General features: G+C 37.4%; 2 protein-coding genes across 6 annotated transcripts in view; both read left to right on the top strand.

Moving 5' to 3' along the window:
• The first annotated feature begins 561 nt into the window (after positions 1–561).
• Positions 562–3,630, top strand: LOC311065783 (E3 ubiquitin-protein ligase NEURL3-like). Its single transcript, XM_084086530.1, has 4 exons — positions 562–681; positions 1,904–2,404; positions 2,895–3,050; positions 3,137–3,630. Exons 1-4 carry the CDS (start codon positions 663–665, stop codon positions 3,310–3,312), a joined length of 852 nt encoding a protein of 283 aa, XP_083942656.1. The 5' UTR covers positions 562–662; the 3' UTR covers positions 3,313–3,630.
• A 143-nt stretch (positions 3,631–3,773) lies between these two features.
• sorbs3 (sorbin and SH3 domain containing 3) overlaps positions 3,774–27,476 on the top strand; it is a 60,334-nt gene continuing 36,631 nt past the window's right edge. For 2 of the 5 annotated variants that reach the window (XM_084086927.1, XM_084086931.1), the window contains exon 1: positions 8,328–8,551. The gene's annotated coding sequence lies outside the window, so the exon portion shown is untranslated. Of the gene's footprint in view, positions 3,837–6,790; positions 7,038–8,327; positions 8,552–14,499; positions 15,534–27,476 lie in introns of those variants that run through there. The other 3 variants (XM_084086929.1, XM_084086930.1, XM_084086928.1) reach the window with 3 other exon arrangements.

Below are 27,476 nucleotides of genomic sequence, written 5' to 3' on the forward strand. Positions count from 1 at the left end.
AACTCTCTTTATTCTGGTCTCCCTCAATCTTCACTATCGATTGCAAGTTGTTCAGAATGCGGCTGCAAGACTTTTGACTGGGTCTAAAAAGAGGGATCATATTTCCCCTGTTTTAGCATCCCTTCACTGGCTTCCCATTAAATTCAGAGTTGATTTTAAGATCCTTATGTTTGTATAAGGCGTTGTCCGGCCGTGCAACAAGGTTAGTGGTCTTATTGTGCCATATTGTCCTGCTAGGGCACTTATCTTCCAATCACTTCCTCTTAAATGTGTCTCAGTGTCGCTACAAATCAAAGGGTGATCGGGCCTTTTCTGTGGCTGGGCCCAAGCTTTGGAATGGTCCCCCTTTTCATGTGAGGTCTGCTCCTTCATTGGACATCTACTCTTAAAACTTTTTGAAAACCTGTTATTGTTGTTGTATTGTTTGATGTATTCTGAACAAATGTTGTAAAATCTGATAATCTATCTGATGATTTCCAAGGAATAGTCATCCTCAAATAAAACTTAACAGGGCTCCGCCCCTAGTCACTCCTTCCAATAGTATCCTCCTGTTTAGGTGCAAACAACAACACATGCATTTAAAGAGCAACAAATCCCCCATACTTAGATATAGAAACGAATGTAGCCTGCAGAAGATACCAAGAGCTGCTTAAGAAAACAGGATGACAGAGAAAAAGAAAGGTAATAAGATGACACTAGAGACAAATTGTAACTTTTCAACAATATCATAATGAAAAAGCAATATGTCAAGCTTAAAAATAGTTCTGTTGGTAGGCTATTTAATTTTTTTAATTAGCAAGTTTCTAAATGTAAATTATTTTTGTTTTAAGAGCTTTAACCAACCAATTAGTTTACAGTAATTTATACAATACAATTGTCAATAAATAAATAGATTATATTATGCGCCAGTAATATGAAATTATTATTTTTCGTGCAACATTGAAGAATCTGAGCTTGATAATAATGTGCGTAATGTGATGCTTGAAACGAAACTGTCCAAAACAGTGATTTTGACAGTTGAGCAGCGGCTGCCTCTAGTGGCTATAAAGCGCTATTGCCGTCAGTGAGTTGAACAGCAGGAACGACTAAGTTCGCGAATCGGTTCTTTTGAACCGAACAAAGAACCAGTTAAATTCTTATGCAAATTACATTTATTCCGGAGTGACTTTTTTGATGCTGTACTGTAGCCTACATGTATTGCGTTTTTAAACTTCAATAAGGGTGTTTATTTTCATTTCATGTGTCCCATTTCAGGTTGTTGCAGATGATTCATGTTAATTAGAACCTTAATATAATTTGCATTTACATTAAACAATAGGACTACTGAATTTAAGTTTAATCTCTCTGCGAAGATTGCCTTTGGCTTGCTCAGTTGGGGATATTTTGGGGATATTTAATTTTATTCTATCAATCAATAAATTCCACTAGAAACAAACCTTGTTGTATTATTTTATTTTAATTTAATACTGTGAAGCTGCTTTGATACAATCTGTATTGTGAAAAGCGCTATACAAATATACTTGATTTGATTTGATTAAGCCCTTATTTCATGTGTGTAATTGATTGATAAAACTGTCTCGTCGTCGTAAATGTTTTGCCATTGAGATGACTGGGAAAAGTGTCCCAATAAACCTGAATTTACCCTATATTTCAAATAAATTCTCGGTTCAGTGAGAATTGACTCGAGAAACGCTCGAGTCCGATCTTTGGACGAGTCGTTCGAACCTTTTCTCAACCGGTTGATTCTTCTCAAAAGAACTGATTCGCGAATCGGACGTTCAGGAAAGTCCTGAGCAAACACAAGTTGCAAAAAAGACATGAATCATAACAGAAATGTCCACAACACACCGCGTGGTCATTTAGATATGAATTTAAAATGACAAATCCTTTATTTCTTTTCCAGAGAAAGTGAAGTGCGTGTGTCACGCGCACGGGAGCCTGAGAGCGATTTGTTTCCACTCAGAAGTGAAGGGTCCTCTGATAACGCTGAGTGACGGGGGTCGTCGCGTGACCAGGGACGGTTCGTCATTCTGCCACGGACTGACGTTCAGCGGGCGACAGGTGAAGATACAGGAGAAAGTTTCCCTGAGAGTCGAGCAGTGCGTGCGGGGTTGGCACGGAGCACTGCGGGTTGGATTCACGCATGTTTTACCCGAGCAGACAACTTTACCCCCTCTGGCCATCCCAGACTTGACCCACTCTCCACTGTTCGCGGCGGTGGCGGTTCCCGTGGACAATTGTCGCCCTGGCTCAGAGATTCAGTTCTGGTTTAAGAAGAACGGCTGTCTGTGCATACGGAGTTCTGATGGCAGAACACACACAGAGCAAACCGCTCTGAACGCCAAGTGGCCCGTCTGGGCGATGGTGGACGTCTATGGACAGACCACGTCAGTGATGATGCTTGGTGAGGCTTCAGATGTATCATATTTGTGTTCTGAGGGCATAAAAAAGTTTCTTTTTTGTTTGTTGTTGAAAAAACTGGTTATTTTTGTGCTATATTTTGATTACTTCCAAAATGATATACTGTAGCACAAAAATAACCTGATTAGGATCTCATATCATTGCACCACCATAACACTTTTCTGTTAGAAAGGTTTTTTTTTTTTTTTTTTTTTTACTTTACTTTTTGATGTGTAGGCTATATATATAGAAACGCTCGAGTCCGATCTTTGGACGAGTCGTTCGAACCTCTCTATATATATATCATTAGTATCTTAAGTGCACGTGTTATTTGACCGTTCTAAAAATACATTTTGTAAAATCTTTTTTTTTCTTTCAAGATTTAACAGAACCCTTGTGGCTCTGAGGCTTAAGCAAACCAGGGACACAAATATATGCCTAGTTCTTTTTCCCCCTGCCTAACAGTGTATGTGATCTGTGTATCTGCGTTATAGGCTCCAAAAAGAGATGTTGCATCTTCACCAGGAGGTCCTGTCCTGCTCTCACACACATCAAACACACTGAAGATAAAGAAATGCTACAAATAAAGAAGGAAAAAATGAGCACGCTGGAGCAGAGAAACCTGAGAAACCCTAATCTCGTCAACACAGGTAAGAATCTCATAAGTGCATGACAGTCATTGTATGATCGAGCACATGGAGTTTCAGCTCCTAATCTCTTCTCTTTTCCCCCTCAGATCATGAAACTCCTGACTGTGAGGAATGTGTAGTGTGTTACAGTGATGTGGCAAACATTCGTTTGAGCTGTGGTCATAAATGTGTTTGTACTCCGTGTGCCATGAGGGTGTTCATGACGTTTGGGACCTGTCCTCTGTGTCGTCATCCCTTGGGTTCCTTACAACCATATGACTAGTTTCATCCCATTTAAACTGGTGGCCTATGGCCTGTTTGTTGAATGTATTTTGCACAATTAATTTCAGAATTGCTTTAATGTACAAATCTATCACTGCACTGTGCACATGTTTTTTATTTTTATTCTCTCTAGTTGCACTATTTCTCATTTGTAAATTATTTTACATTCTGATTATTTATGAATATATTTGCGAAAAAATAAAATATATATGTAAATATGTATGTAATAGGATTTAAATATATATTTGTATGTATTGTAAATATGTATGTATGTAATATGAACAATGTTTTTTAATTTTGTATTAAATGCATTTTATGTAAACAGTTTGTAGGACTGACTTTTTATGCACTGCTGAACATTTCCGCCAGGTGTCAGTATTGTGTAGGAAAACAAAAACTCCCAACAACACAGAAGAAACTGACAAAAGTTTGGTTAGCCGTTATTCTAATTCTAATTCTTAACAACGCTCATGTTCAACATTTAATATGTGAGGCTCAGTGCTGGAGAAGAAGTCTACATATAAAGTGGGTGAGCTCTTTCCTTTAAAAGAGTAGCGTTAGTTGAAAATATTCAGGAAGGGTGGGGAAGAGGAATTACGGATTTGGGCGTGAGAAATGCAGTGTAGGCTAATAAGAGAAAGTGCTATATTTGGTTTCGTTTGTTTGCATTTTGGCTGGCTGTTAGATATTAAAGTCTAATAGTTAACACTATAGTTTTCTTTTAATTTTACTGAATATGGAGAAATACTGAATAAATGAGGAGGAATTTGATAGTATAAATCTACATTGTCAACATTGTGATACATGACATTTCAACCTTAAAATATAAAAATACGGTAGTACCGGGGCTGGTTGACACCAGTTGACACCACTCATAGTTTTTGAGTTTTTATTTGCACTATAGAAGTTGGTTTATTATTTTCAAACATCTAGTTCAAAACCCTCTTAAATTAGAATAATATTTGTGAATCATGTCCTACAAACTACAATTCCAGTATCATATTTTTGTTTTAGCTGTTGGGTTAAAAGTGAACTTAATAAAACCACACTGACCTTCACACAACAGTCAGCTATACCTGAAACATTTTAATTTTCAAAATTAAAGATTAAAAGTGCGTTCTCAGGGCAAGACTTTTCCCACAAATGTTTAGGCCTAGTATTAAAGGTATATGTATTTTTATTGCATATACAATTTTCATTCATTCGGTCAAATTGTTTTAATATAAACTAATAAACTGGGGCATATATTTGTCAGAAATATAACCAAATTTATAGAATTTAATGAATTATATCTCACTTTTTAAGTGTCCGTAAGTGTTTTAGAATCTGTATTGTTATTTTTTTTAATATTTCCATTAACGAGCAGTTGAACAGATAGCATTAAAGTGGCCGGTGATATGATGTTATATGATGAACCAAAACATTATGACCACCTACCTAATATGCTGTTTGTGCTCCACCTGCTGCTAAAACAGCTCCGCCCCACCGAGGCATGGACTCTAGACCCTGTAGGTGTCTTGTGGTATCTGGTACCTTAGCAAGCAGAACCTTCAAGTCCTGTAGGTAGCGATGTGCAGCCGCTGTGGATCAAACTTGTTGGTCCAGCACATCCCACAGATGCTTAATTGGATTGAGATCTGGGGAATTTGATACCTTGAACTCTTCATCATGTTCCTCAAACCATTCCTGAACATTGTGTGGCAGGGTGCATTATCATACTGAAAGAGGCCACTTCCACGAGGGAACACCAGTGTCATGACGGGGTGTACCGTGTACCTGGTCTGGAACGATGTTTAGGTAGGTGGCATGTGTCAAATTTCCTTCCACATGAATGGCCAGACCCAGGCTTTCCAAGCGGAACATTGGCCAGAGCATCACACTCCCTCCATTGGCTTGTCGTCGTCCCACAGTGCATCCTGGTGCCATCACTTCCCCAGGTAAATTGCGCGCACATACATGGCCCTCCACGTGATGTAAATGAAAATGGGACTCATTGGACCATATGACCTTCTTCCACTGCTCCAAGGTGTAGTTCTGACGCTCGTGTGCCCATTGTAGGCACTTTTGATGGTGGACACTCTGACTGGTATGTGACTTGTGCCATAGCAGACCTTCTCTTGGCTCGGACCAGACAGGATAGCCTTCGTTGTCCTCATGCATCGATGAGCCTTGGGGGCCCAACACCCTGTCACCGGTTTGTGGTTTGTCCCTTCTCAGACCACTGTTGGTAAATTGAGAGCAACCCACAAGCCTTTCCATTTCAGAGACACTCTGACCCAGTCGCCTTGCCATAACAATTCGGCTCTTGTCAAAGTCGCCCACGTCTTTATTTCTGCCCATTTCTCCTGCATCCAACGCATTGATTTCAAGAACTGATTGTTTGTTTACCCTCTACCCAGACATTGACATGTGAGTTTGTTAGGAGGTGATCAACCATATTCGCTTGACCTGTGACTGGTCGTAATATTTTGGCTCATCAATTGTTACCGTACAACCATTTGTTACCTTGGAATATTTTTGTGTTTCCATTTTTACTGCGCAAGTATAGCAGAAAAAGCTTCAAAATAGGTTGTTTAATGGCCATTGTGCCATCGTGACAACTTGCATAGTGTCACAACAACATGCCCCACAATTGGAGAATGTTTTTGCTAAATTAAAATATAAGCATATGTTCAATGAACTATGTTTTTTTACTGGGCAATAATGGCAGAAGTGTTCAATAGCTTTTTTGCAGTCGAGATTTTTTATGTCAAGAAATGCAGAAGTGTTCTACGGTTTGTCCAAGTGTTGGGTACATCAGATCATCAGAATGAATCTGAAATTCACAGAGGGTCATTAGTACAGTGGCCTTAAATGAAGCGAAATGTTTACTTAATTCTAATGGAAATCTTTTGTACGTTTTCTTGTATAGAGTGGTGCAGGCATGACGTCAGAACCTGGAAGACTAATTAATTTGCTGCTGATTCCTTTGAGATTTTCCTATTGGGTTTTATAATGTTTTTTTTTAATGTATGAGTAAAATAAAGCCTGTGGTAAACATAACTTGACGATACTTTGATGTTTTGTTTTACAACATACAGCACACTGCACACACTCACTCCCCAAGCTGTCTTATCTGGTTACTTATTAAAAAAGTTTGTTTTGAAAAATGCATCAAAATGGCATTTTCACGATGGGAGTGTGTGAATTTACGCTGTAGAACAAAATGTTTATGTTTACCACAGGCTTTATTTTACACATAAACCAAAAAACCCCATTATGAAACCCCATAGGAAAATCTCAAAGGATCCATTGGCGAATTAGTCTTCCGGGTTCTGATGTCATACATGCACCCGCTCTATAACTTGTTCCAGTTGGCTTCTGCAGTGGGCATTGAGTCCAGTGAGTTGTTATCAGCATTAAATTACATTTACAGTAACACCCCAGAAATCTAATTATACGAGTGGGAAATTCATAAAAAATTAGAGGGAGGAGAATGGCGTAGTGAGCAGTATGTGACCTTTGATTGTTGATCACGTTATCTGACTGTTAAATATTTATTTTGGATGGCAGAAGAGAGCTTGAGGAAGAAGAAAAGAAGCGAGGAAGGGCTTACTAAGCCATTGAGTCAAAGCCGAGTGGGGGGGGGATAGAGAATGTCTCTGAGTGAACTGAAGATTGCACTTAAAGGCTGCTCAGCTTGATGAAGAAAACAAACATCCTCATCATCAGCAGACGTGCAGCACGGTAGGTGTCCTTGGCTCACTACTAAACAGTTCCTCCAGTATTTTTGGTCTGAATGTCTTACAATGGTTGATTTACCCTAAACTACCATTCAAAAGTGCAACTATATAATTGCAGTAATTTCCCATCTTGAATGACTCTTCATTCATTTGAACGACATTTCAACCACTCATTACATACTGTTGTGAGATATCAGAGATATAAGGAAAGGAAGGTGGTTTAGTTAAATAAGGATGAATGATCTCATCCACGTCAAGCTGCCTTTACCTGAAATAAGACTGTGATAAAGGGTTCTTCAGAAGTGTGCATTACTAAACATTACTTTTAATGAGTCACTGTGTGTAATAATTCGTTTCCAAATAATTATTTCCAACAAGTTCTCAGAATAAAAAGCAAAGTCATTGTTTTACAGTTTATGCTCAATTTTACAGTTAACCTCAGCTCTATCCACATTTGTACAAAACTAGCTCATCAAAAGAGGCATGTTTTAACATCACCATATGCTGATTACTCATTTTGTGTATATCAGTGCTGGTTTAAACAGTATTGCAAGTGGAATATTTTTACAACCTAAAAGATCCGGCATTGTTTATCTTTACTGATAATCTTCCAACTGCAAGTGGATTATTGAGTTTAGTGATTTTTACACAGTTCAATGAAAAGATCTGACTCATTCATGAATTGAACATTGCCACTTCAAAGAAAGCAGGCGGATGTGAAGATTTTCTTTTTATGCAACCATAGACAGTAATTTGAAATGTGTTTTTTAGGTTGATGTTAATATAGAGTGTCTCATTTTAGCCAGTCAGCCCAGTAGTTTAAGTATCCTCTAATTTAATGGACATAAGTGGTCACTAAACCTCATTGCCTGTGGAAATAGTCAGAAAGCATGTTGTATGGCTGAACTGGAAGGACATCGTGATGTTATTTGATTGTCTCATTTCATGCTCTAGCAGAGGGCACATCTTCATCTCAGGCACTGACAGTATGACTGGAATAAAGGAAGCCACAAGGCTGTGTTCGGTTGAATGACAGAAAAGACATGAAGGCATGAGATAATTGTATGTCAGAGAGAGAGAGAGAGAGAAAGTGATGATCTGTCCTCAAGTGAACAATGAGCTGATGTATTTGCAGATCAAACATGCCGTCTGTGTGTGTGGGAAGGGAAATGCACTCATTTGTTCTTTTGATTTTAACACACAAGAGGGTGTTTCTCCTCAGCCTGCATGGGACTTTCTATTATTTCCAGCTGTGCATGTGTGTGTATATGTATGTGAGTATGGGATGGAAACTATTACGGAGCTTTGGACTCGTTAGGCGCAGAGAGTTTCATGTATGATCCTGGCTTGCCCAGAATGGTGTATTACACACGCACACACATACACACACACAAAGGCTGAGTCACAGAATCGGAGTAAATTGCAAACGCCCTCCCAGCAAAAACAGAGCTGGCTGTAATCTGTTCCCTCTCTCTGCTTCTTTCTGTGCTACTCATTCCAGGGAAACATCTCCTCACGGTAAATACGCCTCTTTCAGTTCTCTTCAAACTTCATGACTGTCTTTTACTCAACAGTATGCTTCTGTTCTGTTTTGAAGTAAATATTTAGGTGATCTTGAACATGAAACACCTATAAACTTTTCTGTCACTTTCCTTCTTGCTGTAACATTTGTGGAGACGCATGCTTGACGGTTTGCACCCAGGGAGTGAAATTCACACCCACCAGCCATCAAATGTTGGTACTTTGTGTGAATTGGCTGGTAATTTCGATTAGTAGCCTGTAAGACATCTTATTCTGCTAAAGTGATTGGTACTAATGTTGACCAAAAACAGATCCACTTGGGTCAGCGACAAAGTGAATGCAAAGAGAACTGGGGTTTTATATTATGGTTCTCAGGATTCTAGGGTTCTTTGTCTTTGCATGTTCGTCCAACTAATATAATGTACAGTAAATATAAAAATGTAAATTCAAAAATCTGGCATTAACCAGCTGCTGTGTTTTAGTGGGCAAAAAAGTCACCTTATTTAGAGTACATAAAGAAAACATCCAGTTCTCTGAAGTTGTAATATTACAATTTGCTGTTAGAGGTGTTGTCCCATGAGAAGCTGTTGAGCCTGATCTGCTAGATTCCTGTCAGACTGTGTTTCCTGTCATAGCCTACTTCCCGTGTGACAGGTTGATAACGGTCATTTATTCATAAGGTAGATACAGTTGGCAAGGAGGCCTTGTCCACAACGTGGGGGAAAACAAATTTACTCATTTAAGGAAAAATTACAAACACAATCATGTAATTATCATTCATCTGTTGATTTTTTAGATAGAATAGCATATATGTTGGACAGGAGGTGAAATGGGAGAGAGAGGACCATGAGCTTGGATTTGAACTGTGGTCGCCTGAGGTGCGATTATGCTACAGTACATGTCCAAAAGCTGCTGATATTTCGCTTCTTTTTCCTCATAGAAATGGGGTAACTATAACCATGATTTGTTTTCCCTACTCTAAACCAGTCCATGTCTCCACTGAATGAGTCTGTGTCTATTGAAGCATCAGATGGATGTGCTATCTGGAGCATTGTCTGTTGCTGTTGTCGTTTCATAGATTTGAGGCTGCTTGAATGGTATAGGCTGTAGTTCTTGCACTTGTTTTAATATCTTGCACATTGTATGCACAGTAGCCACCCCTTGTTCCAGAACATTCAAATGTTGAGGTCACAAAGCAATCAATCCATTTTAATTGAGTGTTATATTTCAGCAGTGCGGTCTGAGACTTGTCAAGAGTAAATATTTACCATCGTGGTGAACTTAGTTTCCTCTTACGCAACACTGAGTCATGCCAGTCATGCTGTTAATCAGCAGTGGTTAGCTGCCATTCACAGTATCTCTTAAGCCCTTGGTTATATTTTGTCAGTATTGGTGCAACATGTTTACTCTATAATTTAGTGTAGAAGTAGTTGACAAATCACAGCCATTTCAGAGTGTAGTTTCATTATAGAGAAGGATTTGTGCTTGTTTGGGATGTTGTTTAAAGTAGGGGTTGACAATCTTTTTTAGGCCAAGGACCCATCAGAGACATAGCAGAAGACCCCCTGTTATATTATATAAAATGTATTGTATAAGTCTGTAATAACATGTATAGTACTATATTAATGCATTTACTTTACTGTTACTTTACAATGTAATGTTTTTGAAAGAAGAATCTTATATTCACAAAGGGTGAAGTTATTTGATCAAAGATACAGTAAATAAAACAGTAATGTTGTGAAATATTATTACAACTTAAAATAACAGTTTTTTTATTTGAATATATCTGAAAATATATTTTATTTGTGTAATGGCACAGCTGAATTTGCTCATTTGGTGCTCAAGAAACATTTTTTAATATCATTAATGTTGAAAACGGTTGTGCTGCTTAATATTTTTTGTGGAAACCATGATGCATTTTTTTCAGGATTCTTTTGATAAACAGCATTTATTTGAAATATAAATATTTTGTAATATTTGTCTCTGCTGGCACTTTTAATCAATTTAAAGCATCCTTGCTGAATAAAAGTATTAATAAAAGTATTAATTAAAAAATCGTACCGACCCCAAACTTTTGAACGGTAGTGTACTTTTAACATTTCATTCATATTATCATTATTGATCTACAAAGCCATGTACTTTACTGTAATGCACATTACAGTTACATTTTTCTTGATACATTAAATGTAGGAGGGACTCTGAAACATTAAACTGAACTTTAGCTGCTTAACACTGGCTTTGGTTGAAGTATTGTGCTTTTTTAATGCAAATGAAATTTTTTCACAAATGCCTGGTTTAAAGGCCTTTTATGTGCTTGCTTTCTTTAAATGGGGTTTATCTCTACGTTTAGTACAGAACTGAAAAAGAATGGTAGATTGTTTATCAGGTTATGATGAGGTTTCTTTCGGTCCAGTGATCACCATACTGGCAGACAAAAATATCTGCTCGCTGCAGGAGACCGGCCATTAATAACATGCCTCTCATTTATTAAGCCCTCTCTCCTCTCCTCTATAGTTCATCACTCACTCTTCTCTGCCTTCTCAATGGTTTATTTCTCTTTCCTCAGTCTCATGCTGAACTTTCATTCCAGTATAAGACCTCTGTATTCTCCTCTCCTCTCGTCTGGTCTCACCTCATGCATTCTCCTGTTTAAACTGTCAGTTGTGAAATGTATTTTCTTCTCTCCTCTGTTTTGCAATAGTCTGGTTGCTGCACACACACACACACACACACACACACACACACACACACACACACACACACACACACACTGTAAGACTATACCATTTAAGACTGCTTTGCCCTACTGAGCCAAACCAATGAATTATTAAGAATGAGCTGGCTTCCCAAGATCCAGTGGAAAAAAGCCAGCAATGGAAAATGCCACACATGCATAAACGAGTTCAGGTAATCAAGAATTCACTCTTTAAAATTCATAAAAAACCACACACAGAACTAAGGCAGTTGTGCCCGATAAATTTTATTATCGTTTTGTTGCTTTTTATGATGGTGGTGTGGCTTAGTGGTTAAAGACCTGATTGTAGGTTTGAACTCCATAAGGGGTGATTGAAGAACAATAACCGTTGTGCTCTTGAAACTTCAAGTTGCTCCACTGAGACTTCAGATCAATACGATAAATTACTACTTATGAATGATGATATGATAACGTAAAAACATCTCGTTACGACTGTAACCCTGAGAAGGGAACTCAGCACTGCATCAGAATGTTGATGCTATGGGAACACTTCTGCCTAACTACATCTGAAGCACGTGTGAAATCAGTGTGAAAGAACGTGTGAAAAGTCCTGGGACAGATGACGGTGCACCGTTGAAGCTATAAAGTATTGGCTGAAGTAGATCACTCTCAGGTATGCAGGAAGTTATGGCAAAACAACACAGTTTCTCGTTCCCTTCTACAATTGTTACTGAGACGTTCCCTTTTGAGGGAACTCAACACTGCATCAGAATGTTGGCACAAACGGAATGTTCATACCCACTACGCCATACTGAACAAATGCCTGTCCAAGTGTGAATCATAATAAAGTCACAAGCATTTGAGATCCTGCTGTGGACTCTATATCCTGGCTATAAAATCTGATGAAGGCATGTGGAGAGGACCAGCCTACCGCATCACAAACCTCTTGAAGGGAAACCCCTGATAATAATGCTGTAGAGGGAGCCATACTTCTCGTAGAGTGGGCTCTTATGACTAGAGGCAAAGGAAGACCACGCGTCTAAAAAGCCAGAGAGATAGCATCTACAATCCACTTGCTTATTCTTTGCTTAGATGCCAAGGAGCCCCGCATGGGTGAACCAAATCAGACCAACAATTGGTCATATTTACACCACTGAGATGAGCAGTGGATGTAACAATTAAGTGCAAAGCAAATTGAGCTTCTCTTGGTCCTCCATCTGAAAAGGAGGAGGGTAAAAAGCCTGCAAAACATAAGTGTGTTACATTTGTAGGCACATTAGGCACATAACCTGGTCAAGGGTAAAGAAAAGCTTTTACCATGCCGGGAGCAAACTCTAGGCAGCAGGAAGCAACAGACAGCGCCTGCAGATCTCCTACCCTTTTCAGTGAAGTAATTGCAAGTAAGAACTCCATATTAAGAGGAGTCAGAAATTTCTCTGACGCTGACTCAAAAGGCTCAAATGGTGCCATAGACAAACCCTCCAATACAATTGACAAATATCATGCTGAAACTCTTGAATGACTCCACTTGAATGCATACAGTTTCCTCATGGAGGGGAGGTAGAGGGCTGTAGAGTTTAGTATGGTTTCAACAACCTTGGTTGAGAGGCCAGAGTTCAAGATTTGGTCCCTTCAGGGGCAAACCCACAGATGGAGATCCATATCGCCAGTCAGGGGTGATAAATGGGGCACCCCAATGGGGCACCATCAACTTGAGACAGAAGATCTCTCCTGAGGGAAATCTCCCATGGAGAGCCATCCAGGAGAGACATCAGGTCTGAGAACAATACTTGGGCTGGCCTGACCGGGGGTATAGTAGCAGATGAACCTTGTCCTGGCAAACTCTCTCCTGAACTCCCAGGAGCAGAGCAACCGGGGGAAATGTGTACATGTAAGATATTTTGGATTCAAATATCCCAAAACCACTAAAAAACGTATATACATTTGTTGTCTACATTATCCCAAATGTTTCTAACAATGTTTAAAGAGAGTAACGTTATAACCGCTTTCAACATACTCAAACATATTTAGTATGATTGTTTTGACCAAGTAAAACAGTGCTGCGTTACCCCACAATTTTAATTTGTCAAATGAAGTGACCTGTAAGAGTAGTTCTAGACCGTGTCTGTCGTCTCAGCCCCCTAAAACTATAATCACCTATCTGAAAGATCGGGCCAGTTTTGCTTCAAGAAAGTTTACAATTTTCACATATTTTTAAGTCTTATCAGTTTAAACATTCAAGTGATTTTAAGCCATTCATGCGTGAGATGCCGTGAAAGTAACTTCAATTGGTATTCGCATGCTGTGATAAATTGTTTCTGTGCGCACACACAGAAAGCCACCTCTGAGACGACACGTGAGTACACACAAAATTATGTCAAAATGCCTTGATGAGTATCCACGTAAACACAGTCGGTTATGTCTTAAGTGAACGAAAACGGTTAAGGAACTATCGGATGTGTGTCAATATAACGGATCCATGCATTAGGTCTTAGAGTGAAAGCAGCCTCATAATATAAGCTAACTAGCCTACATGGTTTACGGTTAGGTTTAGGGATAGGTTCAGGGTTAGTACCTAATTATAACCCAGTTATTGTAACTGCTATATTAAGTACATAGTATGTACATGGGGAACAGGACTGTAAAATAAAGTGCTGCAGTTTTCTTGTATTTACTTGTGCTATTGCATTTGTTATTATTTTATTATTGTCTTTTATGTTTATTATTGTCATTATATTAGTTAGGCTAGTGCTAGTTTTTGCTTGATCTGACCTGGCCAGAAGAAAAAATCCTTAGTGTTGAGCCCTGAGTCCATATTTTTGTTTTTTAGCTAGTTAACAGAAATACTTGTTAATAATAATGATATGATGACAATTTTCTGTAAGTCAAACCTAAACGTGTACCGATTTGAACTATATTGCAGAAAGATTGGTGTCATTATGTAATTTATAAAGTTTTTGTATTGACTTACTGGTAGGGTACTTTTGACTTACTATAAAGTAAATTAGTACTGCCAATTTAGAAGGGCATAGAAAGAAGGGCATACGGCATTATAACAACACCAGGGTGAGTAAATTATGACTTAAATTTATTTTTAGGGTAAACTATCCCTTTAAATCTTGTAAATCAAATCATACTTTGTACCTGTACTGTGATAATCCACAATTACCCTCAGTATATCTTTTAGCACAGTTCCTAAGATGATGACAGGACATGTCTATGTACAATGTCTAAGTAGTCATTTATATAATGATAAGGTTAACATCTATAAAATATGTTTCTTGAGAACCATATCAGCATATTAGAATGGTTTCTGAAAGATCATGTGACAATGAAGACTGGAATAATGGCTACTGAAAATTCAGCTTTCCCATAACAGGAATTACATTTTATAATATATTAAAGTAGAAATCAGTTCTTTTGAATTGTAATAATATTTCACAATATTACTGTTTTTACTGGGGTTTTTTTATGGTGTGCATAAGTACACCATAAGTGTACTCAATACATTTCAGAGTAGGCCTACTTTTTTCACAAGTTAGGTTTTCCTGTAGTTTGAGACCATTCCACTAAATCTTACACTTTCTTGACATATTGAATTGGGCATGTTTCTCAATTCAAGCCCTCTGCCTCAGTTTATTTGTCAATTATCTGTTCAAAAATTTCTCAAGCATAAGTTCACTATTCACTTACTCACTTCTGTCCTCCTCTGGTTGGCCATGTATGGCCAGACACACATAAGCAGTGGCTCGTAGAAAAACAGTGGGGTGGGAGCACAGGAAGGACAGAACAGAGCGAAATGAGAGGAGAAACGTCAGGAGGTGGATGTGGTTTGGTCTTTGAATTCTCCAGTCTTTAACCCCGTGCTGTGAAATATCACCTTATGGCCACAAAAGGCTGACTGCCTATTCAAATGCTCTTTAGTGAAGGCAGCCAAAAGTGAGCCAGGCCTCTGCACACAGTCTGTATGTTACCATAGTAACCCTTGTCAACCAGGAAGTCCTGTAGTGGTGGAGTGAGAGAGAGCGCGAGAGAGAGAGAGAGCGAGAGATCGAGAGCATGTGTGTGTCAGTATGTGAGAGGGACTTAACAGAGGTTATAGACGGGAGCAAAAACCAGTGAGGGAGAGAGAGAAAGAACTGACCTTAAAGCAGACAAAAAGAGAGAAAAAGTACAGAAAGAGCAGGCTGCTTCTACAAAGCAGACCAACCAGCACGTAGGGAATTGTGTGTGTCATCCTGGGAAATCTGTGCGTGTCACACACATACGCACCCACACAAACCGGTGAGTTGATTTTTTCCATCTGACAGCCATCAGCCTGTTAGCGTGAGTATTGTAAAACAGTAAAATGATATTGTAAACCAACTCATTTATTCATGCAGTTCTTTCTGGCCCAGTTTTGGCCCAGGGTTGTGTTGAACTGGTGGACCGCTTTACTTCTGAAGTTGATTCTTAACTCTCTTTGAAGGATTAAGGGTCTTTGGTGCGAGTTTTCAAAGCAGTGGAAAAGAGCATAAATGTTGTAGAAAAGCCACAATGTGAAGTCCATGGTGTTCTGTGTTTACACTGATATTTCTATGTAGCCTATATGTTGGAAATAATTTGGTTTCAAGTGGCTGGACCTTATTGAGACAGAGGTTCCTGCTTAGAGAGTGGTGTGATTTGATTGACATTTTATTATTGTAGTTTGACCCTAAATGCATTATGTTCAGAGTTTGTTGTATTTACGATGAAATGAAATACTTTTGTACATTTATTCTGTTTGATGTCATGATTTAGTGTTATTAAATCATGCAATCATTTTGGATGCACAAAATGCAATTGGTTTATGTTATCCAACATTGAAAGACTGGACGATGCGGATAAACCATTAAAAATGAGGTGATATTTAAAATTCTATACTATTTTATATAAATTAAAAATAAAACACCGAAAATTTAAATTGTAATGTATTTAAGTGAACTTCAGCATCACAATAGCGTATTACAATGTACAGTATGAAAAGTGGATTATCATTCTGAGATCTTCTCAAGATTACATTTAACAGTAGGCTAAAAAAAAAAATAATACAAAAAAAAAAAATATATATATCTCGATTATAAACAATTATAAAATGTCGATCTTCAGTGAAATGACAGACTTCTTTATTTAGTCTGCTTAAACCCTTCCCTTTCTTAAAATAGACTTCAACCTCGCTTTCATATTTGTCTCCATCCAATCAAGTCCCTGCCCTAAATTAACTTTTTCTTTTTCGATAACCTGTTACTTGGATGTAAATCACAATACAGAAAAAAACTGTACATTGTGTTACATTGCAACTTTAAGTGAGCGTAAGATGACCAAAAAATTTTATAAATGTAAAAAGGGGGAAATGATAATGTACAATATCAACTGATATTGATGAATAAAAAAAATAATTAAAAAAAACAAGATCTCAGATAACCAACATATTGTGGTGCAAATATATTGCGCATCCATAGTATTGGCCTTAGAGATATATAATATAATACATCAAGATATCAAGCTAATATTAAGACTGAAATAAATGTATAATTAGTATAATCAGACTGCTTTTCTCAACCTCACATATTCCCATGCTATAGTTAATGCTAGTTAAAGATATTTTCCCAGAGTGCTCCTCAAGTCAGTGACTGACAGCTTAATCTCACTGAATATGTCCTGCATTTTTACACGTCTATCTGGGTGTTTCTCACCGTTGTAAGGCAAATGAGTGCAAACTTCAGTGTCAGCTCCATTAGTGCGTGTTCCAGTGACAAAAGCATGGAGGGAAGGGTCTCCTTTCTTCCCTCTGAACCCGTCAGGTCCATGAGAATGACCTAAGCAACACACACTGATCTCTCTGAGAATATTCTCACATTGTATGTGTGTGCGTGAGTGTGTGCACGTGTGCTTTACATAAGCATGACATTCTATGGGGACCCTCATAGTATGGGGCATTTCCCAGCCTTTGATACATAAGGGTACAAAAAATTGCTGATTTGAATCATCTTCAACAGGTCCAGACAGGGGTTTCACAGTCTCCACACTTTAGAGTGTAGTTGATTTTGGATGGTGCACAGAGTCCATCTGGAGGAGCCCATGTTGACTCATCGCTATCAAATTGTTTGTGGGATCCATCCCTCCTGAGTCGAGCGATGGACGACCATACATGGTGATCAGATGGACCCGCTGCTGATTAATGTGTGTATCATGTAATAACAGGAGATTGTAAACAGACGCACAGCAAAGCCTTGTATGGCGTCTGCTTGCATTCATCAAGAAGTCAAGAGCAACAGACCTGTAAAAGAGAGAGAGGAGAAAAGTTAGCAATGAAACATATGAGGGGGTCATTTGCTTTGTTCTGCTGTTTTTGTTATTTTTAATTTTAGAAAGCTTTCCCTTATTTCAGCATGTAGAGACTCCCTTGAAATGTGTAACTTAAAGTCTTAAATAGTCAATAATTGTATCCTTTTAAAACTCATCTTTGATCACCAAAATGAAATTTTTAACATTTTTCCGGTGAAAAAAATGCATCATGCCTTAACATAGCTTGAATGCAACTCTAGACCCTTGCTTCATTTAGTATACGCGGATCTATGAATATGCTAATTAGCCCCGCCTCCACCCACGCCAGCTCACAGATTCACTCGGCCAACTCACTGAGGTAAACGCTGCACAATGGTATCGCTCTTTACAACGTCGGACACATAACGGTTATTAATATGATTAGCCTTTTGCTTGACTATTTTATCATCCAGCTAATAATGTGTTGCTAATGTTACAATCTAACAATCATCAGAAACACTTTGAACAACTCAGAACATCAATGGAGAAAGGCATATAGTTCATCATAACTTTGTAATATACATCATACACCCGCTATATTGCTAAATCCACCCGATTTTTCATATCAACAAAAAAATATATCGGGATAACCTGGCATCTCTCAAGACTCCCCTGCTAGTTCGCTGTTAATGATATGCTAAAGCCTGCCGGCACATTGACGTGATTGGTTACAAGGAAGTTTGTGACGTCAGAAACACCAGCGATTTCGAAACCGCGTTTTTGAGACTGTCTTTTTTCACTGCAGTTTTAAGGAGAAAATATTCAGGAATGGTGCTGACTTAAGAATTTGCACATGGTTTGTCTTAAAGCACGTTAAAAACCACCACATAGACATTTTAACAACATTAAAAACTTGATTTTCACCAGAGGGGGACTTTATCTTCATACAATATCCCTCATCTGTGGCTTGGGTTGTCTTCGTTTCATTAGGGACTGTTTGTTTGGACATTTCTGTGTTATCTAAACATTGTTTGCTTGAACATCCAAACAGCCTAGCACAGCAACAGCTTGGCCAATGAAGTGTTTGGGGTGGGGCAACCTGTTTTTTCAACCAATGGCAGAAGTGAGGAGTGTTAAAAAAAATCTGTCTGAAAACAATCATTATTTTTGCAATTATGTTATGCACTGAAATGACACTTTTCCACTTTAAGTGTGTGTCTTTAGATTTTGTCTCTGTCTGTGTTCTTGCCTTAGTTTCTAAAGCCCAAATCGTACTTAAAGGGTTAGTTCACCCAAAAATGAAAATTCTGTCAGTAATTACTCACCCTCATGTTTTTCCAACCCCGTAAGACCTTCGTTCATCTTCAGAACACAAATTAAGATATTTTTGATTAAATCTGAGAGCTGGATCACTCCTCCATAGGCTTCTAAGACATTATAACTTGCTGGCCCAGAAAATGTATTAAAGAGATCGTTAATATAGTCCAAGTGACTACAGTGGCTCAATCTTAAGTTTATAAAGCGACGAGAATACTTTTTGTGCGCAAAAAAACACACAAAAATAACGACTTAATTCCACTTTTCATTTCCTTCTCTCTGGGCCTCGAGTTTTTTCACGTAGTGTAACTGCGCAGCGCGTCTGTGTTGTACGTCACACGTAGGCTCACTATTGGCCGACGCTGGTCATGTGTGTGATGCGTGTGATGTGCAACACAGATGCGCTGCGCTAAAACACTACGTGAAAAAAGGAAGGAAATGAAAAGTGGAATAGTCATTATTTTTGTTTGTTTTTGCGCACAGAAAGTATTCTCGTCGCTTGATAAACTTAAGATTGAGCCACTGTAGTCACTTGGACTATATTAACGATGTCTTTAATACATTTTCTGGTCCAGCAAGTTATAATGTCTTAGAAGCATATGGAGGAGTGATCCAGCTCTCAGATTTAATCAAAAATATCTTAATTTGTGTTCCGAAGAAGAACGAAGGTCTTACGGGGTTGGAACAACATGAGGGTGAGTAATTACTGACAGAATTTTCATTTTTGGGTGAACTAACCCTTTAAGGTTTGACAGAAATGCTAGTAAATGCTTTCAATACTTTAGTTTAATGGTGTTCACAAACACACACACTAGAAAGTTTCATCTTTGTCTAGTTTTTGTGCTATTTCTTTCCAGAAGTCATGAGCAACAAAAAATCTCTATGTACACATTTAAACTAGAGTTGCGAGTAACTCTTAACCACTCTGCAACATGGTCATTTAATGTTATTGCGTCTCCAGTAGTTTGTTGTTATCGTTCGATCTCATCCGTTTCTTTTTCAACATCAACGCAAGGACTAAAGTTTTGGCTGCGATGTGTTCAGTTTGACCTAACTGGTTGTTGATGTCGCACAATGTGCCATTGATTTTACCCAAGATCTCATTCATATCGTCTAGTCAGATTCGATTAAGCGATATAATCTAATCATGATGTTGAATCTTTTGGCTCAATCTCACCTCATACTATGCTTTGTCTGTCTACTCTCTTTTATCTCTATAACCTTCACGCACACATAACATCTCTACAGAAAAGCTCTCAGACATTTACCTTTTTGATTTGATTAACAAAGTAGCAAAAGATTGATGTGACTCATTCAGATTTTATCAGACAATGAACTATGAGGATTAATAAAATACATGAATTACTTGCAATGAAATAAGCTTTTATTAATATAGTCTTTTATGTCTATATGTTGCTGTAGCCTATTCTGTATAGAGTGGCCACCAAAAACTATTTGAATACTTAAGCCACAAGTAAAATGTATGAATTCCATTGTGTTACATACAAAATATGATCTGCAAATTCTTTCAGAGCTTTCTATAGTATTTTCTTATATAATGCAAAGACAGTGATAGATTTGTATATTCTGAGCGTCCAGATCGTTTTTGGGGTCACTGAATGTAGGATGTAGATGTGTATGGTATAAAATATTAATTATATAATAGATGTGAATCTAAATGTGTTCACCGAATTGAAAGGCACAGTTAATTACTCATCATGAAAGTATGCTACATACTGTATCTGCTGATATATTTATATAAACTACATGATTGAAAAGTCATTTTCCCCATTGCAACAAACAAACCCGCCCACGCTCAGGACATTTTCCAGATGCCGTTGTGAAAATAAATGGAGATGCAGGGTAGAGTTCATTTGATCACTCGCTGGGGAATGGTGTGCAAGCGCTCTTATTTGGACAGTTGGGATTCACAAAAATGGCCAAAAATGTACTGAGCTGAGAGAACGTTCTTAGTTAAACAAAATTGTAATTTCATGACGACTATAAACTGTAGTTAAACACATGATTCCAATGACTCACATTAATCCAGTGACTGAGTCTGTTAATGATTGAATGGACACTTTTAAAGGCTCTGAAGATTTCTAAAGGCTCCCTTACTTTGGTACCTTTCCAATAAGAACAATAAGGTGTGGTCAGTCAGTTTAATTCTTGAATCAGATCTATTTTTAGTCATTTTCAGTGTGCATTACCCCCACATGCAAGTCATTTCCAGTAAGGGGTTTTCTTCTCACACCAAAGAATGAACTTGCTATTGTTATCAAGGTCAGCCGGACAAATTTGACAAGTTTTTCCTCAGCATTTTGACATAGAAACATGAAATCTTGTCAGTACAGTTCTATCTTCGGCTTGTCTATTTTGGCTTTTGATAAAAAGGTCTGTGCATAAATTAAGCTTGTCCTGAAAAGCAGAATGTTTAGCCTCAAACTGACCTGTGTCTCTTTTGACCTTTGATCTTTAGACAATGATGTAAAGATCCAAACTGCTGCCAACAAGACAAATGAATCACCATTCCATCCCCTCACTGATCATAATGCTTGCATGTTCAACGTGCTTCACTGCAATATAAGCATTTTAAGTTTTAGTTTAAGTGTACATTCTTAAGTGGCCTTTTATTTAATTAATATTATATTATCTGCTTTCAGCATGATTGAGGCAGCAAAGAGGAAAATAAAGAGCTGGATCTAATTACACATTTTCTTTAATAAAACAAACTCAAAATAACACTTCTTAGGGTAACATAAAACCAAAACACGATACGATTTCAGACTAGGCTAACTAAGGCCTTGTTCACACTTTCGTTTGAAAACACATCTTTTTCTCTCTGTTTTGGCCTTCAGTCCACACTGAAACAGCTCTCAAACTTGAATAAATTTGAAAATGAGGTGTGGACTGTGAAAACAGAGGTATTTGAAACCAATGCACGTTTAGTCATGTAACACATATTGTACAAATAGGTATTCATGTTTATACCAGTATTGTGCCTGTTATGTGCTATTTACTTTCACACAGTTGCTAAAATGTTACTTTGCACACTCTTCATACCTGCAAAGATGACAGAATTTACTCGCATTTGCTGTCCTGCGGCAAAACATGAAAGCAGTTTTTGACCAAACAAGTGACTGAGTGCAACCTGGACGCATCAGTGAATGGTGAGATATTTTTCTAAATGAAATGATCCTGCCAGAAGAATTGCGTGATAACTTGATTGTCTTGTTCTGTCTGTATCATCTCAGTGAGGGTTTAAGCATGCACAGTTAGAAGAATTTAGCATTTTTCGACGTTTCAGTATGAGCGAGAAACTTTTGGAAAACGCTTGAAAACGCTAGAGTGGACTGAGAGCGTTTTGAAACGAAAATGCCGTTTTCAAATGTATCCGGATTAACGTAGACGTAGCCTAAGTGGCTGTTTACACGACACCATTTTCAACTAAAAACGTAAAACTTTTTATGCGTTTTGGCCATTCGTTTTACACAACAACGGAGTTTTGGGTGCCTGAAAACGCAAGTTTTTGAAAATGGTCTCCGTGTAAATAACAAAAACGCTATCTCTGAAGATGATGACGTCATGCACATGTGTATTACGTGTTCAGTCTATAGTGTTTAATTGCCATTCATTCTGGCAGAAGAATACGTTTTTAGTATTTTTCGCGGATCCATATGAATGGGGATCGTTTTGAGAATGGTGTCATCTGTAGACTACATGGAAAAATCAAAGGAAAAACGTCTCAGTTTTAAGTATATCGTTGTTGTGTAAACGTACCCTAAAACTGAGGGAAGGTAATTAAATAAACACAGGTTTGACACATAAGGGTAAATCAAAACCATGGTAACAAAAGAACACAGACAAAGAAAGGAAACAGTGAAAACCAACTCAAACACAGGCCAAACGTGACATCTGCAAGTATAGTTTTTATATACAGTATATATATATATATATATGTATATACTTCAAATTCAACATCACTCAAATTTAAAGTATTCTCAGATATTCTGGTTCGTTGAAACAAGTAGCTTTAAACACGCAGGCCTTGATCACTACACAAATTACAGATTGTCTTTATCTTATCAAATGCAATCATGTGCAAATGTGCTTGTGCATGCTAAAACAAACTGTCACGTCACAGCTGGCAGGAGCACTAGCAGTCATTATGTTTGAGGAATGATGTGTCTCCTACAATAAATTCAGTTTGCACTCGCCAAAATATCATGCTGTCTAAAATAAATAATAGATAAATTGATAAACATTGGCCAAAAAGCATCTGTAAAACCGTATCATACATGTGACTCAGTATTATGTAAGAGCTGTTCACATGTGTTTACACTGTAGTGCACTCCTTCCCTACTGAAGTCAGTGGATCTGCTGAGTAGACGGGTGGAGCTCGTTCATAAATGTTCCATAGGTCACTCCCTCATATCAGAGACTGGAACTACAAATACCTGGTGACGTTGCCTTTAAAGGATTATTCAACCAGAAATGTCATCATTTACTCATCCTCATGTTATTCCAAGGTTTCTGTCTCCAAAAAAGGAAAAATTTACTTCAACATGCAGTTACAATTAAGGGGGACCAAAGCCTTAAAAGCTTCAAAAAGGACCCAAAAGCACCATAAAATCATCATAAATGTGGTCCAGATGACTCATGCACTGTATTCCAAGTCAAACTATAGTTTTGCATAATAATCTTCCAATGTGTCATTAAATCTGAAAAGATCCAACTCAAAAGAATTTGAATCTGACATCGCTACTTCTCCCAGAAATCATATTCCATCAGAAGACTTGATATATAACGCATATGAACTACTTTTATGGCCATTTTGAAGCTTGACGGCACCCATCCTCATTTACTTTTATTATACTGAAAAAAATAATGTCTCCAGGATTTCCTTCATAAATTCACTTTTTGTGTTTCACGGAAGAAAGAAATTCATATGCTTTGGAACGACATGCGGATGAGTAAATGATGACATAACTTTGATTTTTGTGTGAACTATCCCTATAAAGTTTCCTGTGGAAAACATGATTTCACTTTTCTACCTATTTCCTAAAAGTCTTGGAGTCTTCTCAGAGTTTGAGCATGTGGATAATTTTCAATGCTATTTAAAAAGATATAAAAGAAAGGCCATAAAAGAAAGATGTAATAAGATTGGGTTTTCAATTGTTTTCTCTAAAATAAAACCACCCGAAGGCCAATGTAACACAGGGATCGTTCCAGCCATGATGTCATTGGGAGTATGTGCTTTAGAATTGACTACAGACAGGAGAATGCGAACGGATACTGTTCTGTCAGAGCTTGTCATGGGTCACTATGAACATCTTGAATTTGTTGCTTAATATAATACAGCGTAGATGAATCAATATAACATTGCATTGCAGGGCGAATGCAGGCTATGGGTTTAGTAGACCATCTCATTGATGAAAACTAATTCGAATTCAATTATACAATGAATGGAGTTTGTGCTTTATAAGGTTTTATTAAAAACAGTCTGACTAAAGCAACACGCCTGAATAGAGCATCACTGCAGCTTGATTTATCATCAACATGTGCAAGTGATTTGACCGCAGTAATTAACTTGCTGACCCCTGCGGTCTCCCAGACATTTATTAAGCAGACTTTGTGTCCTAATCAAACTTGTTTCTCCTCACAGATGGTATGCATGTTCGCTGCTTGGAGCAAAAGGCCGTAATACTTAATAATGTTGGTGCCGGAACTCTTAGTGGATCGTAAAAAGCAGAACCCTGATTAAATGTTAATGATTTTTCATTTACGTGTCACAGATTTCCTGCATGTCTGTTCCTATAAAACAAGATGAAACGCAGATAAGAACTAAATTAAGAGCAGAGTAACAGTGTTTTGACAACTCTTAAATTGCTCTTTTCCCATGAAACAGGCCAGCCTTTAACCTTAGAGCAAAACTTTGGTTTATCCTTGAGTAGTCGTAGCCCAAAAGAGATATTTACTCACCTTCATGTCAAAGGTTTTTTTTTGCAGAACACAAAAGAAGATATTTTGAAGAATGGTTCAGCTGTTTTTGTACATTTAATGAAAGTCAATGAGGTCCATTACAAAATTGGACCCCATTGACTTTCATTGGATGGACAAAAAAAAAAGAGACTTTTTTTTATTATTATTCTTTTGTGTTCCACTGAAGAAAGAAAGTCATTTGGTTTTGGAACAAAATTAGGGTGAGTAAAAGATGACAGAATTTAAATATTTGGGTGAACTATCCCTTTAATTGGACATTCACAGACTGTCTGATACATATTGCACACTTCAAGCTTTTCTAAAATCAGAAACTCTATTGTAACAGGCTGGCTCATGTACAGTTTTCCTAAAAGTCAGGATGCACTGGTGTTTATGTTGAACCAGGATCCACTTTACTGTGTATTGCAATATGACGCTCCCTTCCTGTCTAAGTGGACGATTGTCAATTTTTAAAATCTATTTTATCTATCTAAACCATATAAAGGTTTTTAAGACTTTGAATGGCCAAACTTTGTTTAGATCATCCCTAGTAAATATTGTGAAGGTGACAAACACATGGTGCAATGTGAAGCTTCAAAGACTTTTCAGATCATTTCTCAGAGGACAGGCCAGTGGTCCCGTCTTGTGCCAGTGACCTCAAAGTTGTGGGAAGCGTGTGTGATGTCATTGCCAAGTCCTCCGCAGGGACATTCCTCATCCCACTTCTCCACATCATTCCAATACCTCCCCCCTTTTCAGTCCGTACTGGCTGTTCCAAGCAAAACTCAGAATTGTGTGTTGTATACAATTATACATCACTGTTCAAAAGTTTGGGGTCAATATAATTTCTTTTAAAGAAATGAATGTTTTTATTCAGCAAGTATGTATTAATTAGATCATTATCGACAGTAAAGACATTGATAATGACAAAAGATTTCTATTTCAAATAAAATAGAAGTAGTTCTATTCATCAAAGAATCATGTTCATCAATTACTGTTGTACATTTCTGATCAAATAAATGCAGCCTTAGTGAACAAAAGATTTTTTCTTCTTTTAAAAAATCATACCAACCCCAAAGTTTTGATCGGTAGTGTATAGTACAAGTACAAGTAGCTCTGATCTACTGAACTGCTATCTAAAATCAGATTTTTTTCAATATTGATGAAGATGAATATTGTGGGAAAGCTAGTCCCAGATCAGTGATTTAGTAGATATATACTTCTAATGTATGCTACACCTTACACAATCCAGCACAGTATTTCCCAGATGAAAACACAGGATAAATCAGGCCTGTTAGTCTGCAGTCAGAAGAATGTAGCATTTATGCATCGCAGATGCTTGTTTAAATTTTGTAATCTGAAAAAATTGCTTGGAGCGTAAAACAAACAACTTTAATGCTCAACGTGTTCTTAGGAGGAATCTGAACATATTTTACCAACGGATATCTGAGAGACGTGACCGTATTAGGTTGTGTTTCAGGAGTCCTCTAACTATTCCAGAGAGAATGTTGTTGGGTGCTCTCTCTCTCTCTCTCTCTCTCTCTCTCTCTCTCTCTCTCTCTCTCTCTCTCTCTCTCTCTCTCTCTCTCTCTCTCTCTCTCTCTCTCTCTCTCTCTCTCTCAGAGTGCTCATTTAGGTAATAATGGTCTAAAGTGCCAACAGCATAGTTGTCCAGTATACAGTCTCTTCACTCACATGTCAAGGTGTAAAGTAAACTGTTTTGATTTAAAGACTTTTTGTTTAAGAATTTCACATTTACTTACCTTGAATTTACTAGTCAGTAAGTTTACTTAACAACTATTTGACTAATTGGTCTTTAGGAAGCCCGCATAATTAGTCTGATTGTGGGTTTACCTGAACATGATCGGTTGTTTGTCTTGGGGGAAGCTTATATTAGACACGTTATTGTGTTAAGAAACAACTAACCTTCCAAACACACCTCTTCCATGAGGGGCCTCAATAAGTCTTAAAATAATTAAATTGTACACTACCATCCAAAAGTTTGGGGTCTTTTTTTGTGTGAAAGAAATTCTTTTAAAAGAATACTTTTATTCAACAAGGATGGATTTAATTTATCAAAAGTGATAGTAAAGACATTTATAATATTTAAATATTTATTATAATTGTTTTAATATTTAAATTATTTAATATATATATATTTTAAATCTAAACGACCCCAAACTTTTGAATGTTAGTGTGTATGGCTGCAGCAAGATGGTTTTAGAGTGCAAACTAAATAAAAGAATAAAAAGGCACTAAAAAACCTCTAAAAAAAAAAAAAAAAAAAAAAAAAAAAAATATATATATATATATATATATATATATATATATATATATATATATATATAAAAATAATAATAAAATAAAGTAAAATAAAAAATCAGTAAAAATATAAACTAGTCAAACTCAATAATGACCACCATGACCCATCCCTAGTTTAGTGTGGTATTATGTGCAGGATGTAGTTCAGTGACAGGTTCATACACATGTATAATTACACACACACACACACATACACCCACATACACAAATCTCTTTGTTTCCTCCATACATGTGGAGACATACAGTGCAATAAATCAACACTCCTTCACTCTCTGTTGTACCGTTTCTGAATTGGCTATTGAGTGTCATGATTCTTTCTTT

Source organism: Abramis brama (genome assembly GCF_963993115.1).
Source record: "Abramis brama genome assembly, chromosome: 16".
Classification (NCBI taxonomy): Eukaryota; Metazoa; Chordata; class Actinopteri; order Cypriniformes; family Leuciscidae; genus Abramis; species Abramis brama.

Excerpts from the sequence above, each read along its gene's own strand:
- LOC311065783 (XM_084086530.1), top strand. Across the intron at positions 2,405-2,894 it reads CACGTCAGTGATGATGCTTG|GCTCCAAAAAGAGATGTTGC; the intron begins GTGAGGCTTCAG and ends TCTGCGTTATAG. Across the intron at positions 3,051-3,136 it reads CCCTAATCTCGTCAACACAG|ATCATGAAACTCCTGACTGT; the intron begins GTAAGAATCTCA and ends TTTCCCCCTCAG.